Source organism: Mytilus californianus, unplaced genomic scaffold (assembly GCF_021869535.1).
Source record: "Mytilus californianus isolate M0D057914Y unplaced genomic scaffold, xbMytCali1.0.p SCAF_11, whole genome shotgun sequence".
Taxonomy (NCBI): domain Eukaryota; kingdom Metazoa; phylum Mollusca; class Bivalvia; order Mytilida; family Mytilidae; genus Mytilus; species Mytilus californianus.
In genome coordinates, this window is record NW_026262593.1 from 27,178,699 (window position 1) to 27,197,149 (window position 18,451).

Sequence of the window (18,451 nt, forward strand, 5' to 3'; positions counted from 1 at the left end):
GATACCGCATATGCAGTTAGATTCATATAGATTTACATTTGGAAATTGACAATAAAGTCGACTTAGAATTTAAATTTACGACAAAAGAGATAATTTCAGCTTTCTAATTGTAAAGTTTTTCATTCCAATGCAGAGACAATCTAGCATCGCCTGCATATGAGTACATATCTCCCTCCCAGTTAATAATATAATCAAGAGCTTTCGTTGTCTATAATGATATCCACATCTTTGAAAGAGGGGTGATGTTTACAAGGCAGCTATTGAATCAAGGGTGTATATGGCAAATTAAAGTCATCCCTTCAATGGTTTACGGACGCCATCGTGATATTATAGACCAATTTTTGATTTTTAGGTCGCGGATGACCTCGGATATGTTCAAATGATCGTAGAAACAATACTATATTCAACGATAAAGACATCACCGAATACATCAATCATAGATTATTAGTTGCCAAGAGCCACAAGACGTGTGCCACAAATGGAGAAGCATCTACTTTCCCTTCTAGAGCGCTTGAGAACACCACTAGTTTTTTTTTTGGGTTTGCGTTGCTCAAATTTCAATTTTCTGTATAATGTTTTGTACTTTGATGTTTTTCGTTTTAGTCATGATCACTTTTTTCTTTGGCTTTTCTCTTTATTGTAGACTTTGTATTTTTTACCCCCTTTTAATTTAGCTGATTTATATAACTAACATTTCCTTGAAAATTTGGGTTTTTTTGTCCGGACCACACCAAACGCTCGACTTCTCCACACACTTACACAACAGACGGATAAGCATATACGAACAGCAAATAATAACATATACTCCAGATAGCATTATATTAATGCGAAAAATAAATAGAATGCGAAAAACCCTCCTAATATGTTTCATGAAGTCTCATCATAAAATAAAGATGATATCGGCAGTATTTGTTAGAGGTTAATAAGCATCTAAAGAAAGGCAACAGTAGTATACCGCTGTTCGAAGCTCATAAATCGATAGAGACAAATCCGGGTTACAAACTTAAACTGAGGGAAACGCATCAAACATAAGAGGAGAACAACGACACAACAAAAACACAACATTAAAATGTAACACACACAGAAACGAACTATAATATAACAATGGCCATTTTCCTGACTTGGTAAAGGACATTTTAAGAAAAAAATGGTGGGTTGAACCTGTTTTTGTGGCATGCCAAACCTCCCGCTTTTACGGCAACGTCAAACACAACACCAAAACGACAACATCACATGACAGGACCACAATACAAATAAATGGGAGAACATATAGGACAAAGAAACACACGAATAATAGCTAACAAAAGGTACTAGGCTTAAAATTCAATACGCCAGACGTGCGTCTCGTCCACACAAGACCAACCAGTGACGCTCAGATGAAAAAAGTTTGAAAGCCAAAACAAGTACAAAGCCGAAGAGCACCGAGGACCAAAACCTCCAAAAAGTTGCGCCCAACACGGCCAGGGTTTTCTGTCTGGGACAAGAACATCCTTATTATTTAGAATAATTTATAATTTTGCAAACAGTAAATTTTATAAAATGACTATATAATAAATATACATGATAAAACCGAAGTGGGGACTAACTACAGAATAATATCGGCAGACAACCTGAAAAAAGAACCATTGAAATCGAATTAGTTGATATATCACGACTGGAGTTCTTGCTATTAAAAGATGTAAGATCCTCCTCACATTAAAAATATAATATAAATGTTTAAGTTCCATTTGCAACATTACAATAATGGTAGGGTGCAAAATATACCGTACAAAATTAGTTCTAAAAACTATAAAAAATCGCATGAGAGTTTTCCATATTTTTAATTAATAGGTTGCAACGATTTTGCTTTAAATATCCGTGTGACTTATATATCTTTTTTTCAATGTACCATTTGTTTTAAAAAATGATTTTAATCAGTATGATTGCCGACATAGACAAATTATTGACCAGTTTTCACAATCGTTTGTTCAATAACCAGATGTAAATTGTTCATGCATTCGTAGGACGAAAAACCAAGTAAATAACGGCTAAATAAGAAAATTATGCAAATCGTGGACCGGGTTGGAACAGTGTCTGTGTGTTTTTTGGTGGAAGTGTCCTCACTTTCTAATCGGAAAATGAGGCCATAATGTAAGGGATAACAAATGAAATAAACCTCATCAAATAAAGGTAAATTTATTTAATTGCAACCATAAAAGTTAATCACTTATTGTAAATATGAAATAGCTAAAAGTTTGTAGTATTGTTCAAGATTAAACAGTTTATAATTGCCCTAAAGTGGCGCATATCAGATACAAGTTATTAAAATCGTCCCTTGGACATTTTGTTAAAAGGAAAATACATAATGTAAAATAAAATATATTCATATGTGCACCAATCTTAAAAAAATAATTAAAGATAACTGGAATAGTGACTTCAGAATATAAGTAAACTATTAACATATCCTTCTTAAACAGGATTACATTATGATGAATTAGTTAAATGTGTTTGCAAAATGAATTTCATATCAAAGATAGAAATGACAGAGACAGTTTAATACATAATTTGTGTAATGGCGCATATAAAAAAATGCACCACCTTAAAAAACGTATACACACATATATATATATTATGACCGCATGTCCTGTAGTCTTTACGGCAGACTTTGTAAATTAGTAAACTAGTAGAAAAATGATCACATGTTTGTTAACACGACTTTTGTCTGTTCTGCAGCCATATGCATAGACGATGAGGTGCGATGATTTTTGAGGTTGTGTTCACATACCATTATGCTTCCAGCTTCCCCTGTGTTTCATCATACTGCAATATTGAAAATTAAATATTAGATATATTCGGTATTATGTTATAAAAAGATAGCATCAGTTAACTTAAAGCATAGCATGAATACCGTGATTAAATATGTACCTAAAAACTGCAAGGTAATAATTAAAATATTAATAACGATAGGTTACAAAAGAGTTCAGGTACGGTTTGATCGCTATATATTTAGCAAATAACGAGTTTTATAGCAGTTCATTTTTTTCCGGATTTTGATGGGGTTCGTGTCGCTCAGTTTGGACTGTTGTTTGTCTGTTAATCACATTTCGTGTTTGCCATGGCGTTGTCAGTTTCTCCTCGACTTGTGAGTTTTGAATACCTTCGGCATTGTTCGCCTCTTTTTGCGCTGTAGTAAATTATCAAATAACGCAAAGTCAAAAGATAATGATAAAGGTATGTTTTGAACAGATATATCATGTTAAGGAGGGGTATTTGCGAAAAATACCAGTCGAGAGAATGTTAAATTTCGCGAGCCGTAAGGCGAGGGAAATTCATTCTCAAGACTGGTATTTTTCGCAAATACCCCTCAAAAACATGCTATATCTGTTTAATTACACCGAATGTTAACATTCAAAAACGCATTGATGATCGTGACGTTACAAGCGTCCAGTCGGAGAGAGTATTTTTTGGCAAATACCATGGCAGAGAGGGTAAAAAAGGCATATCCTTTTTGCATATACCCCGGCGGCGTTAAAAAATGAACGATATTCATTTGATAACAGTAAATTGGTGAAAAATACACTGGCTATCAACCAATCAAAACCCAGGACTCTTACATAAGGTGTAATTATAACAGAAATCGGTGTCTTTTACTTATCATGATGCAACTATACAAATACTATATAATACTGTTTCATCTCCTTTTGCTAACAGTACTGTTGACCCGAGTTTGTCCCATTTGGTTTGGAAAAGTGTGCACGGTTTGATTTTTTAAAAAGCAATAATTTACAGTGTCAGTATAATTAAGCAACCTTATTTTTCATGCAATATTTAAAACTGATAATTGAAAACTGGATGTACGCTGTAATCATAAAACTGCTGCATTTGTCAATATTAATATGAAGTAGAGTCAACTATCACCGCGATCAAGGGACTTAAAAGTGTAACACTGAACATATATACTGAACATGTAACAGTAAAGCAGTATTGCAAATTCAATAAAACAAACAGATATGTCGGGAATTAAATATTCGTGTCATAAAACAATTGCAAATGACATTCTTAGAATTCTATGTAAAAAAATATAAATATACGAATGGCAAATTGTCATTTTACGAAGATTTTCAATATGAAATAAAAAGATATAAGCCACAATTAAAGCGACAAATGAGATATGACAGTATATTATAAGCCATTTGTCTCTTGACAAAACCACTCATATGACAGGAATTTGTTATACTTATCATGCCTATATTTGGTTGCAAAATAACCTGTATAGTTATTGAATCAAGATCAATTCCACAACTATTAATGCTTGGTACTTTCAGCTTAGATATAATCTAATTTCATGATAATAAAATATGACAGAAGAACCATTAGTCCAAGCCTATATTTAATTCACTGTACCAAAAAATTAAACTTTCAATTCGACAACTCTTAGTATTTGGTACTTGAAAAGATTTCAACTACATGTATGTGAAAATATGAACTTCTACTGGCTCAGCTTCGAAAGAAGCCATCATACATATCCAAGTTCATGATAAGGACAGAGGAATGGAAGAAAAGACTACCAACATCACCTACCTGAAATGAATTGTGCATATGAACCCAACTGTTTCCATGGCCTTCTTAGTCAACCTGCTTTAACTTGTCAGGAAACAAGCGGGAGATACCAAGGTGATAGTAAAAAATAATAAGTCAAAGACAAACTGACAACGACACGCCAGAAAACGATGGACGACTTTAAGTCAAACAAGTCAACAAAACCATACAAAGGAACGTCAGACTGAGCAACACGTACCAAAAGAAAAAAAGTGGGAGTGGTCTCAAGGGCTCCGGAAGGATGCTTGTCAAATGCAAAACATGCTTCCAATAACATTCTCAATATTATTCCTATTTTGCTTCAGGTATCTCTTCGGGGTTTGTCAAATATTTAAGGTTTAATTCTCTTCTTAAAAGGCACTTTGGAAAGTAATTGTGATATTCTATTTAAAAAAATATATATATTTCCTCGGTAAGGACCGCCATACTTCTGTAAATTTTATTTTGTTTTAAGCTAATCTACAGTTCATTGTTTTACCTATGCAGAAATGTATCTGGCATGAAAGCCTATATACAAGTCGATTCACACAAGAGTCATGTCAAATGAAGTCTACATATATGAATCAACTACTTGAATAATGAAAATGGAGAATAAAAAATAAAGAATAGAGAAGAATTTACCTCTGATCTTACGCAGACAAAAAATATATTTTTACTATTGTGTGGTCTTTTAATTTTTTCTTCGTATCCATCGCAACATTGAGGTGCATTACATACAGTTGTAAAGATATCATCATCGTTCAAGTAAGCTATAAGACCGTCACAACACATTTCGGCATCACCTCGCTTTCCTGATCTCGGCCAATGGAAAAAATTCTACAAAATATTTTAAAACAAATATTACATAACACTTTTCTCATAAATGCATATTTTTATTGCTACATTTTGACATACCTCTTAATTTACAAGTAATAATTTGCCAATAAGTGCAAAGGTAATTTCAGATCGAAGTTAGTCTGCTATATAAACATATCGACCCTGTTTACATACATGATGTAACTCGAGAAATGTTCGCATTAATATATGTTTCTTGTTGGACACCTATTTTGTGATATTTACACAGATATCGGTATATGTCTTTATTTGTTTTGATGCTCTCAAATGTTGGTCACAGCAGTACCCGAAGAACAAAACACGCTTGTTTGTGTTCACAAAAATGTTAATATATTTTTTACCGACTCTTGGTCGATGCCGCTGCTTTGTAGCTTAGATTTTCAGTACTTATGGTAAAATCAGGCCAATTTCCAGTGCTCCGATATAAGAATATTTTTAAAAACACGTTTTGTTTTAACCTTAAAGTGTATCAAAATATTTCAATTAACTTTCAAAGTTGACATTAGTTTCACTGATTTTTAATTCTTAAACGTTTTATATATCTGACCACCAAAAAGTTCGATCACGAGCGTACCTGATGTTTTTCCTATAAACACTTGTTGTGCAAATACAAATCATTTCATATATAAAAAGGAGAAGATGTGATATGATTGCCAATGGGACAACTCTCCAACAAAGACCAGATGACATAGAAGTTAACAACTATACGTCACCGTACGGCTTTCAACAATGAGCAAAACCCATATCTATATTTGTTTCTATAGTTCGGAAGTTCGTCCAACTTGTTTTCTATAATACTTGTATCTATTTCGTGTACATTTATACAAAACATTTTTCACACGCATTCATCCGTTAATGTTTTTTCTAAAATTATTTTCGATATCGTTTTAGATTGCTTTATAATTTGGCGGATATGCCCATTAGGAAAAGCTCCTTCACTAATTATACACATTAAAGAGTTTGTTACAGTTATGAACACAGAAAACTTTATTACGATCTTTATGTTTTATCCTAAGGAGCGTTCTGTACTAAAGCTCCATTATTAGCTTATTACTTTGCCTGTACCATAAAGCCATTAGATATAATGTGCGCGATATTCCACACCCATATGTAAATTATGTCATACAAAAAAGAAAAAAGAAAGACATAGTACAAAAAAGAAAAGAAAAAAGAGAAGTAAGTTCTAATTCTCAGAATTTTCGTTTCCATTTATTCCGTTTTTAATTAAAAAACGGAACTTAGAAAATTTTGAATGCACATTCGAGTTCAATGAAAAAAAACTATAGCAAGTTAAGTATGATAAACAGTTTTATACAGACATAGAAATACAGAAATATTATCGATACTTCTGTTTAAATTATCACTTTAAGAAAAAAGGCACAACATTGTATACAACAGTGATAATCCCAGGGAAGATACATATGTTAACAGCAGATTTATGATTTTTCTTATGCATTGGTAATTTTTGTAGAAGAAAAAAGCAGTTTACCGCATTAGAAAGGTCAAATTTGAATTAAGAACAACAATTGCAGGATAAATGAAATAACTGTAGATTGGTTCTATTTTTACTTGTTTTATAAAGAAATCACGGGTGAAAATCAACCAAAACCAAATATTGATGTTGATGATAATTAAAACATGGACGAAAGTACCACAGAACCATGAGACAAAAAAGATAGATAGGATACACTTGAAAAACAGTTACGAAAGAATATGACGCTGTTATAGCGCAGATTGCATACACCTACCTGTTCTGAGCGCATGCTATGCTGATCCTGGAGACAAATTAGGAAATTTGAGATCAAAGCATATTCAAAAATAAAAAAAAAAAAAAAATTTTCTTTCCCTATAGATATCTTTAATAACTATTTCATGTAATATGACTATAACACGGGTTAACATATGAAGATATAAATGATGTTTATATACCATAGGACTATATCTTTTAAATGTTAATAACTTGTTCTTTATTTTAATGTGTTTTATTTTTTTAATTTGGTTTAAGATTCTCAGTTCGGACTATGACATTCATTGAGACAATTTATGGTATTTGAAATATTTCTAAAACAATTTAGGAAGACGTTATTAACGATTGATTTTACATTCATATAATGTAGTTTTAAATGCAATGTTTGCACAAAAAAGACCAAGACAAAAATTCTGGTTCGACAATGGATGAAACTCTTACAATTCTGTGAAATTATTTTAACAGACGCTGAATATGAAGTGCATGATATTAAGATATTATATTCCTTAAAACTCCATAAATAGAATGTCTATACTTTTAATTATCTTTGAGTTGTCTTAAAAATCAGTTTGAAAACATAAACATTCATAACAAAAATCTCTGAATGTATAGGGAAATCACATTTGAAATTGAATGAAACAGTTAAGTTTTAGTTTCCTTTAAAACTTACAGAATTTAATTATGATGTGAAGACGATTCAATCATTCCTATAGTATTGATGAAATTGAAAGTATTTATATCTATCTGTTTATGTTGTAAATGAGATTATATTTTGATAACATCAAATTTAAACTTACAGCTTCACTATAAATCTTTTATCAAAATAGATTGATCAAATAAATGTGATGATTGCTTGTTGTCTCTCTTAATGATAAAGCTCAAAAGTATTTAACGGTAAGAAAATATCATGGTAAATAAGGTATAATATAAAAAAATAACAAAAAATAACAAAAAGCCATGACCCTTATAATAGACTTTCCAAATATTTTAGCTTGATCAGTACAGCTTCTGGAGTACTGACAGTTATCCAAGTTACATCCGTCTGATATCAAGTGCTTAAACACTAGCATATGTTTTTGTCTTTTAAGTTTTCAATTATCTAACTAAGTGATTAAAGGAATACTTCATTGAAATTTACCAGAAATATTAATTTTGAAAATTATTAGGTTATAAAAAAAAGTATAAACAAGAAGATGTGGTATGAGTGCCAATGTGACAACTATCCATTCAAGTCACAGTGTGTAAAAAGTAAACAATTATAGGTCAAAGTACGGCCTTCAACACGGAGCCTTGGCTCACACCGAACAGCAAGCTATCAAGGGCCCCCAAAAGACTAGTGTAAAACAATTCAAACTGGATATTTCTTTTAAATTCATCAGTCTTTGTATATATTTCTTTTAAATTCATCAGTCTTTATTGAATAGGAACTAAAAGTAAATTTCAAAATAACATAATAAATTAATAATCGTCAAGTGAAATCTTAGAAATTTGATATCGTAATTTATTTGACTTCTAGTTACAACATGCTCAACAGTTTCAAGATTTGTATACTACATTTGCCGATTATCGAAAACAAAATGTAAGGTTGGAAGAGGCGAGACCTTTATAGAAAATAGCAACTTCCTCTGTGGTGTTTTTATTTCCAGAGGTGATGATTAACATGGTAATATGAATATATACTATTCCCTGATGCTGCTGCAAATATTGACATAATTCATTCTTATCTTGTCTATTTTGCATTTGCATAATTATTTGTTGTTTTGATATCCCCACAAAAGTTCTCTATAAAACAAAATAAACGAAAACTTACCATTGCTCTTCCTAGTCTTGGATAAGCTAAGAAATTCTGAAAGACAAAGAAAATTTGCATTATACACTCGGCTAAAGATATGTTATTCATAAACGACGAAAAATTGTTTTAATGTATGCAAATATTATCTTATGATCTATAGCACAAAATTTCAAACTGAAAATAATTATTATATATTCATTGTTTATTGCATTTAAATATTGGTATAAAATTAGAATTGCATTCAAATAGAATAAACTATTGACATCACAATCTCAATGTAGTTATCAGGTTATAATAACGACTCTTTAGATATAAGCAAGAAGTTGGGATAATATCTCGCTAAACTGTATCAATTGTAAGCAAATATTGTTAATATACCCAAGAATATGGTCAAAAGATCCTGCATAAAATGGAGAATTATTAGATTGTTCGACGATAACTTGAATCATACGTTAATATAAATTATATTTATTCTCTGCATTTCAATAAAAACATCTATTAATATAAATATGTCACGTAATAACTAGGTTGTGTTTTCATATTAAGACATTTATGATTAGCTGATCGCACCAAATATACATTTGTCCCATCAATATGAGTTGTAAACGTTGAGGTAATATCATCTTAATATTAAAATATGGCTGCTGAAATGCAACTAATATCGCCATAAATCCTCCAGGAAACGACAATATTGTTAGTATACGGTTCAATGACACATCTCGTGGATGATATGAGGATTTCAATCTGACTGCTGAACCTGCAGGGGGCAATACTGGGATGTTTGCCAGGCATAGATTTATAGGTAACAGAAAATGATAGTCTTGGGAATAAAGATCTTTGATCAAGAATTATTTTAATTAAGCATTCTTTGTCTAATGTAAAATATAGCTATTACATATAAATAATGAATGAAGAAAATCAACAAGTATAAAATGTTATATACTGATTGGAGTGATGTGAATTTAATTTTACTCGGGTAGCTAAAACAAACATGTCATACAACACGTTTATGATACATCTGCTTCTATAATAGCAAAATAAATAATGAAAACATTAAGTATTTTCTTACTTCTAGGAAATAATTGTTTGCTTAATTTCTGATGTATACCCCAATCTAGTAAAATGTTCAGAATTTAAAAACAGCATTAGAAAAAGCATGGCAAGAATTTTTTTTCAATTTTAATCATCATGAAATTACATTGAACCATTTGCTGCATATGAAACCATAATAAAAAGAAGTATCTTCTCTTTGTATTTTTCATCCGGTCTCTGTTGTTTTTGCATAGAATTACCATGATTGCTATATAAACTCGAAAGAATCAACGAAGTCGACACAATGCCTTATATGAAATCCGATCATTAGTATTTACTTACAAATGCATTGTAATGTGTATTGGGATTGCCATAGAGGTCTTTTATTAAATTGCCTTTGAAGATGGTTAATTCAGGTAACTTGAATAGAATTATTAGACATGATAATGGTAGTGTTGTTAACAATAAGCATTAAATAGATGACGTATGTGTCATAGAGAGTTTAAGTTACACACTATCAAGATAATAGTTAAGAATGACAATAAATAAGTTTATTTCTACTCACAAAAGAGAACATGTAAAATGCAAAGATAAGTATGTATAGAAATGACAAGCAGACGGAAAGCCACTGAAACCACCGGAATAGTTCAATACAAAGCATTTTTTTTAACACAAAATGAAATATATTCATAAAAGTTGAAGAAGTATGTAAGATATTACAACAAATGGAAACACATGATTTTTTTTAAAAATAAAACTAACTCGAGCCTATGATGAAAAGTCGTTTCTTAAAATTTATATATATAAAAGAAATATAGAATAGGGTTTAAATTAGGCAGAAAGCGCTTCGGAAGCAATGGGTCTATACCTCTGCTGGTGAACTATTCGACCCCGTTGGTATCATTTATAATAACTCACTAGTCATTGATTTGGTACTGGCCTGATTTATAACAGGCACAATTGACCATAGAAGGATTATGCTATTATTTTAGGTCACATTTTGATCATATCGCTTAGTCCAGAAAACCGCTTCGGACGCAGCGAATTTATTAACTGTTATTTTCTTTTTTTAAGAGATAACACGATGAATACAAAATCCAACTAAGATAATGAATTACAAAGATATTTAAAAATACTGGTCTTGGCCAAACATTCAAAGTACAACCCCGTATTGAGAACCGTATCAAAAAAGTCTTCAAACACAAAAATACACTAACGAGGACCAATGTAAACAGATGAGTAACGATTATAGAAAGTAATGGAATAACAAATTAATATTTAAATGTTGCAAATGAACTTTTAATTTGTTTTATGTTGTTGTGAAATAAACAATATGATTATTATAATGGACAGGTATATAAGGAAAAAAGGGGTATCAAGTAAAATAGACAGATAAATGCTTCCCTAACAATATGCACATTATCAGGTATAGATAGTAAGATAGATGAACACTTAGCTGAAGAAGAAATGGAGATAAAATGCGTTTATCTGTAGAGAAATACTTACATATTCCTGTTGATTTGAACTCATGATCGTAATTGGTTCGAAAATATTTATCAGTTTGTGTAATGTGACCATTACGCAATTCAAAAAAATTGAGCCGTGTATAAACCTATGCCTTTTGTTGAAGATTTTCAACCCAAGTAAAAGATATTACTCTTTTTTGGCATTTTGAGTAACCAAGGAAGAAAAACAGAAAATATCTACACAATGGTTTCATTTATGATATCTTAAACTGATTCAAAAATAGATTTTTATGAAGTAAAAAAAGTCTGGCAAGAAATATATGAAGAAAGTTAGAAGAGTAAGATCCTTCAAAAAGTCCACATAGTATTGTTTACCAACACCAAAAACTTAGTTTATAAGAATATAATACCGTTAACATTTAATCACAATTACATCATGCCAGATAAAGTTGAGCATAAGAATTTTATGCAATATTTAGAATTACAATAAATATGCAAGAACAATTGAGAACCATGACATCATAGACGATGGTGTGCTCCACAAACCTCTGCTAGCTGTTTATTGTCACCTAATTTTTCTTTTAAAAGTTTAAGGAATACTTCTATGTATTCCTTTTTCAGTCTGGGGTCTAGTGATAAGAGCTCTTTAATGTGGTCAGCGTCTGGAACAGTCTGTAAACATTTTGTGTTACATAAAACTTAAGAAAATAAAACAGGCTCTATTACATAAACTATAGAAACTGTAGACCTGTATAAAAATGCAAATAGCAAAGAACGCCAGCGCTAAGGATGAGATATTTTAGATATCAACTAATTTACAAATTAAATAATTTATATATATCATTTACTTGTAAGTCATTCGAAACAAGAACATGGCTGGACAGACCAGATGAATTGAAACAAATAACTGGTAAGTGATGTTTGTGCAATGAGTTGAATAACTGTTATGCATGTGTTACTTTTTAAAATTTCAATTCAACATATATCTATGGAAATATAGATAAAATGTTTAGTAGTTATTATTTACCCGCAAACATCAATAACATTCTGAATTGTCTGAAAAGCTAATGAACAGTAAGCGAAATTGTATTCCAAAGATGAACCAATGTTCAGAAGTATGATTATGTGACCGTTTTCGACCCATTCGTGTCTTATGGCTGCATTACTTGTTAGCGCGTAGGTGCTTGCAGTAAATGACATGAAGATACAACAGTAAGGAATTGAAAGGAGTTTATGATGGAACATTTAAAAAAAAAACTACTCGGAATATTATAATTGTTAAAATAGTCTTGTTTGTTAAAAAAAAAATGAATATGAATATGAATACACTTTTGTGTGTTGGATTTGAGGAATTTGATCAGGTTCTTAACAGTATTTTGCATTATTGTTTTTCATGTTGTAAATTATTGTACGAACTACTCCTTCCATATCGTGTCGATATAAATGGAAAAACGTGTAAAAATAATAATCTTTCATGTTCACTCTAAAGGTTTGAATCGATGGGTCATGATATTTGCTTCAAAATCACTTTAAAATAATGTTATGTATCATATACTTCACATGGAGCTTTAAATCATATAGGATATTTTGTACGATAAAATTATAAAAATAGCTATTGCTACATAGATATGAAAACATCAAGTAGATTTGAAAAAATATCAGTATAGAAATAGTTCAGGTTAATGTGAGTATAAGAATATTGCTTGAAAGATGCTGTTCTTGAAAATTAAGAACGGTCTAAAGGTTTGCGCTAAGAAGGGGGACAACAGGATTATTAGCATAGAAAATATTTGCGCTAGGAATTCAGATGTATTTAGACTGACTATATTTAGAATAAGGAACGGATTTTCGCTACGAATAAATGAAAATGCGCAGTGCAAAAACCTACCTCTTTTGAGCGCCGCCCAAGTCTGGGTGAATACTGACCCTAATAAAAGGCCATGATTATGAGTATTTATAAATAAACCAAAAAACAACATTCTCAGATGCTGATGTAGATAACAATTCACCTTGATCAATGCTCGCCCTTGCCAGCTTGTTCTGTGCAAGTTCATTTTTATTTCCATGTTTCAATATGCGCAATATAGAGATGCAGATCAGATGCTGGAAATTGCGCATGGATTGTGACATGTTTGATTATGAATATATTTTGTAACGAGTACTAGATTATGCTTTTCTGCTGAAATTATAAATCAATCAAAATAATATATATCTCGTTTCATACTGGTTCTAATACCTGGAATAATTACCACCGTTTCTATATGTAATACACGATTTCAAACTACTTGAGTTTTACTTAGTTTCTGCTATCATCGAAACTTAAAATATGAGAAAACCCAAGCATTTGATTCAATTTGTAAATTTATCATTACCAAAAACGCTTAGAAACTATAGAAATGACAATTTATTGTATTAAAATATTCATTTTTGTATTTTCGGTTAACACTATGAAATTGTACAAGCAAACGTTATTGTATATGCATTAACACTGCTAATAAAAACCTTACTAATTTATGACAGTTGATACAATAATGATATCATAATTAAATAATGCACTTTAGTTCTTACATCACAAATGTTTTAAACCTGTTATCGTTCAATTTGCTCAGTGTTACAATTACATCATAAAATTAGATATTACCAGTTCATTACATTGTCACCAATTTATTGGAAATAAGTGGCGTTTGATACTAATGAAAGCAGACAGTAATACGGTTATTTAGTAATGGTAGCTCTATATCTGAAATTAATTCGAAAGACTCAAATGTTTTAATGACTGAAATCGTATTTATTTTCAAAATGTATTGTTCCTTGTGTTTTTGTATGATACTTATTATGATTAAGATGGTAATATTTTATCATTTACAAACCAATGTTACTAATATGTTGAATATTAATTAACAATAATATCTGTTCATATGACACGATGTTCAGTTCGCAATTTCATAATCAGCGAAAAGAGAAATATAGAAATATAGGTCAAACCCTTATTTGGTATATATTTTAAAAAGCTCATATCATAATGACCATGTGTACTTAGTTTCAAGTCTCAACCCGAAAATTCAACTTGGTATGGGACGTGCGAACGCACGGACTTACGGATTCACAGCTGGACGAACATACCGTAGTTGGAGCATAAAACAGCCGAGTAGCATCATCTTACAATCTATGCAGTACACCACGAAATTTTGCCGTTTAGCACAATGCTATATTTTCTGGTAATATGATTCAATTCATTTGGAGGAAGCATCAGTCAACCGTTTACACTGTCTATTTGTATACACTTATAACTCCCACTACAGAAGTTATTTAGTGTAATGCTGTGAGTGAAAGTACCAAATAGTACTCACAGTGATATAATATACTCTAAGTACATGTACAAATGGAACATGAATATTTAAATAGTTTTAAATGTGCATATAAAATATTAGTTGTTATAAATGGCTCTTAAAATACTCACAGGTGCTCTTTTTTCTCTGTGTGATACTACAGCCTGTAAGTAAAGACATGCCAATTAATACAAAGACAACGAATGATCTTAGATCACTTAGATTTTAGAGTATCTAATTTTTATATAATTTACATAATTTACTGCAATGAAAGTTGTACAACGATTGAGACATTATTCGACAACATGCTGTTGATGATGACACTATCATTGTCTATCGGGGTGCCACCTCTCAAATTGTCTTATTTGGGAAGAAAATTGGGAAACCAACCTCTGATATCATTCTGTCGATAAATAACTCCGAAATTTGCAAGGGTTAAAAACTGTCGTTTCAACAGTCAACAATTTTTAAGATGCAAATTCGACTGTGATGTCAAAAATCTATATTTGGCATTATAGGCAAAAATTTTGCATTTTGCAATTACTTATCGTTTCTTACGACAAAGACAATAAAGTCTTATAATCATGTGTACTAAGTTTGACGTCCCGACCTAAAAATTCAAACTGTTATTGAATAGGCAAACGGACGGACAGGCAGACGGAAAATTAAAACTTCCACGGAAACCTTTTGGCTTGACCAATTGCTATGTTCCCCTCGTATATATACACCAATTTATCATCATCAAAGATTGAAACAAATCCCAAATTAATATTATGTCTAACGATAGCATGCTTGTAAAGGAATATATGTTTTGTTGGGTCCATATTCGCTAACACACAAGATACTATAAAGATATTTGTTACACTAGATAAAATAAACGAAGGGACAAATTTGTATGCAATTTGAAACATTATTTTTAAAAATCGTAAAGTTTAAATTTTGTTTAAGCATTTTCTGTCGTGTAGTGAAGAATGGATAAAAATCATATGATAATAATAAAAAAAAAAACGTGTATAATAATTTCCCGTTGTCATTCTAGAGACGCAACAGCATTGACACCATCCATTTATTCAGCTAACAAGCTAAACTGAATCGGGAAAAAATAATGTTAATGTTCATGCATCATTAACTTGCTAAAGGATAGGCCAATTACAACCAAAAGATTATTATCATTACAATTGGTATGTAATAACAACCTGTCTACATAAACCATTACCGACAACCGATGCAGTATAATTAAACACTTCTTTAAAAGGATCTTTAAAATTTCATGAAATCACATACTAATTATGCTCTAATAGCTTCATCAATAACGGCAATGATTTCTTTGTTGTTTTCTTAACACAGCAACCATTTTACACTGTAGGATGTTGAAATGGCTTTCCACAAAGCAAAATTAAGTAATCTAGAATGTTTTGAGTAAATTGCTTTCATTGCTATTTGCTATCAATATCTTGATCTCACTGTCATTTTCAAGTGATGTCACAATCAATTCTATATTGTGTAGAAGAAAAACAAATAAATAACTTTTTGGATGAATAGCATTGATAGTAAAACACTTAACGCTATATCTGAAATGTCCATATATCCTCGTCTACTTTAGGTTTGATGCACGACGCTAAAATTTACTGAAATGATTTTATGTCGGGACAAATTAATAAACGTTGATGAAGTTACTGCTATCAGCTATTATAAAACGAAGCCACATTAGCATACATAGCTTTTAAAATTTCAAAAAATGCATTCGAGATAAAAGCCATTTTCAGCTCACTTTGGATATCTCTAAAGGGAATATTCATGTAAAATGAAACAGACAACCAAAAATATCAATGTTACAAATATATGCGCAATTTATTATCTTGCAACTTTTGTTGTAACAATTATCATATCCGCTTATTGACCAACATATCAACAAGCCTCTCAAATTAAATGTTGAAATTTACATTGAAAGCGACAAATGAACCCAATTTAATGCTTAAGTGTTCAGATTGACACTTTACCAGCTAAATATAAATATTTCTTGAATTAATATAGCACATACATATATGTCCCCATATTGTTATGTATAAAAAGAAAAAAAGAAAAACTCTTTTCTATTCTACGATTATAACAGTTATAATAAAAGAAACTTAATATATTATGAAATATTAACATCCTTCTAAATTGACAATGATATGGTTTATTAAGTTATTTACAGTAGTCATGTAAAAGTTTTGAGTTTGGATATCATATTTTAGCATTCTTCAATTCAAACATATATACAAATGTCAATGTTGATATCGTACATTGTAGATTCTCGTCATATCCAGTCGAGGAATATTAAAACTGACAAAATTCGCGTTTGGATTAAATGAATAAAGGTCATGTTTAGCTTTTGAACAATTACAGAAGAAATGGACACATTTATACAAAAACTGAAAGACTACAGAATAAGGTTCATTATATGCAAATATGGCCTAGAAATTAAACTTTTTCATAAAATATCAAAATGGCCATAATTTGGTTCTTAAACTGATCTTTTTCAAAACTTTACCACTAGATTAAACAAATCTCTTCATTAGAGTGCATTATAGTGCATTGAAGTTAGCACATTTTGAATAAATCGCAAAATAACAATGATATGCAGCATTTTTCTGACCTAAAAACTTGAGGAAAGCCTTGGCTGCAATCTAGGATCCAAAATGTTCTGTATCCCAAACATTCCAATGATGATATTGAATCACTAAAACTTTCTGGATCAGGGATGGCGGCCAAAGTAAATTATGTTAAAAACTGTTAAGAATTACTGAAAATTTGACAAAAACTAACGTTACAACACAAATAATGCACACTTGAGGGGTATTTCTTCGTCATTTTTAATGTGATGTGTTAAAATGAGGTAATTTTGTATTAATAGTTATACATTGAGTATTTCTATATGAAATTTGTAGTATTTTGGCCTGATTAAAAAACATCAAATTCTTAGGGCCAATTTCAACCCTTCGTGAATTTACTCCTTTGGTAGAATCAACCAACTATAGCTAACATAGCTAGGGCAATTGAGATATATCATTTGGTGTTTCTAGCAGGCAAGAAAGAACCTTGCTGTATCCAAATATCACCTCTATGAAAAAATTGTGAGTTTGAAAATGTTCCGTACTAATGACTAAGAAACTAAGTTGTCAACTCCGTCAAGCAAAGTTGTATTTATGTTGTTGTGTCTATTCTTTGTATATTCCTTTTTTAGTTATATATTTATATATCAACCAATCTCCAAAACTAATATTTGCTTTTCATGTAATTTAAAAAAAGATAGTGTTTGATTTGATTTCCTCCTTTGTCCAAAGAGTTTGCGTGTGTCGTTTTAACCAACGCATGTTGAACATGCAGGCTGAACTACTATCATCATATATAGCTCGTAAAGTAAATAAAAGAACATCTTTAACTTTGGTTTTAATTTGCGAAGCGCTTTCGATGATACAAATCTATCAAGTGTTCTTTTCATTTATTTCTAAACATCTGCAATTCTAACATAACTCGCCTTTTCACTCCGTACCAAGTTAATGAATGTGTCAGACAAGTTACAGAATTATGTAAGAAGAAGAAATATACTGACCGACTTTAGAAACGCAACACTAGATTATTCTTTTTAATTCCCATTTTCAAATATGCATTTTTTGTTGAACAAACTTAT

General features: G+C 30.8%; 1 protein-coding gene across 4 annotated transcripts in view; it reads right to left on the reverse strand.

Moving 5' to 3' along the window:
• Positions 1 to 2,159: 2,159 nt before the first annotated feature.
• Positions 2,160 to 18,451, reverse strand: part of LOC127719826 (uncharacterized) — a 41,184-nt gene continuing 24,892 nt past the window's right edge. Inside the window, exons 2-7 of one of the 4 annotated variants that reach the window (XM_052226135.1) lie at positions 14,910 to 14,942; positions 13,338 to 13,376; positions 8,970 to 9,005; positions 7,161 to 7,187; positions 5,200 to 5,394; positions 2,160 to 2,799 (exon numbers count right to left, since the gene is read on the reverse strand). In XM_052226135.1, the coding sequence (XP_052082095.1) occupies positions 2,767 to 2,799; positions 5,200 to 5,394; positions 7,161 to 7,187; positions 8,970 to 9,005; positions 13,338 to 13,376; positions 14,910 to 14,942 (363 nt within the window). In that variant the 3' untranslated portion in view covers positions 2,160 to 2,766. The remainder of the gene's footprint in view (positions 2,800 to 5,199; positions 5,395 to 7,160; positions 7,188 to 8,969; positions 9,006 to 13,337; positions 13,377 to 14,909; positions 14,943 to 18,451) is intronic. The other 3 variants (XM_052226138.1, XM_052226136.1, XM_052226139.1) reach the window with 3 other exon arrangements.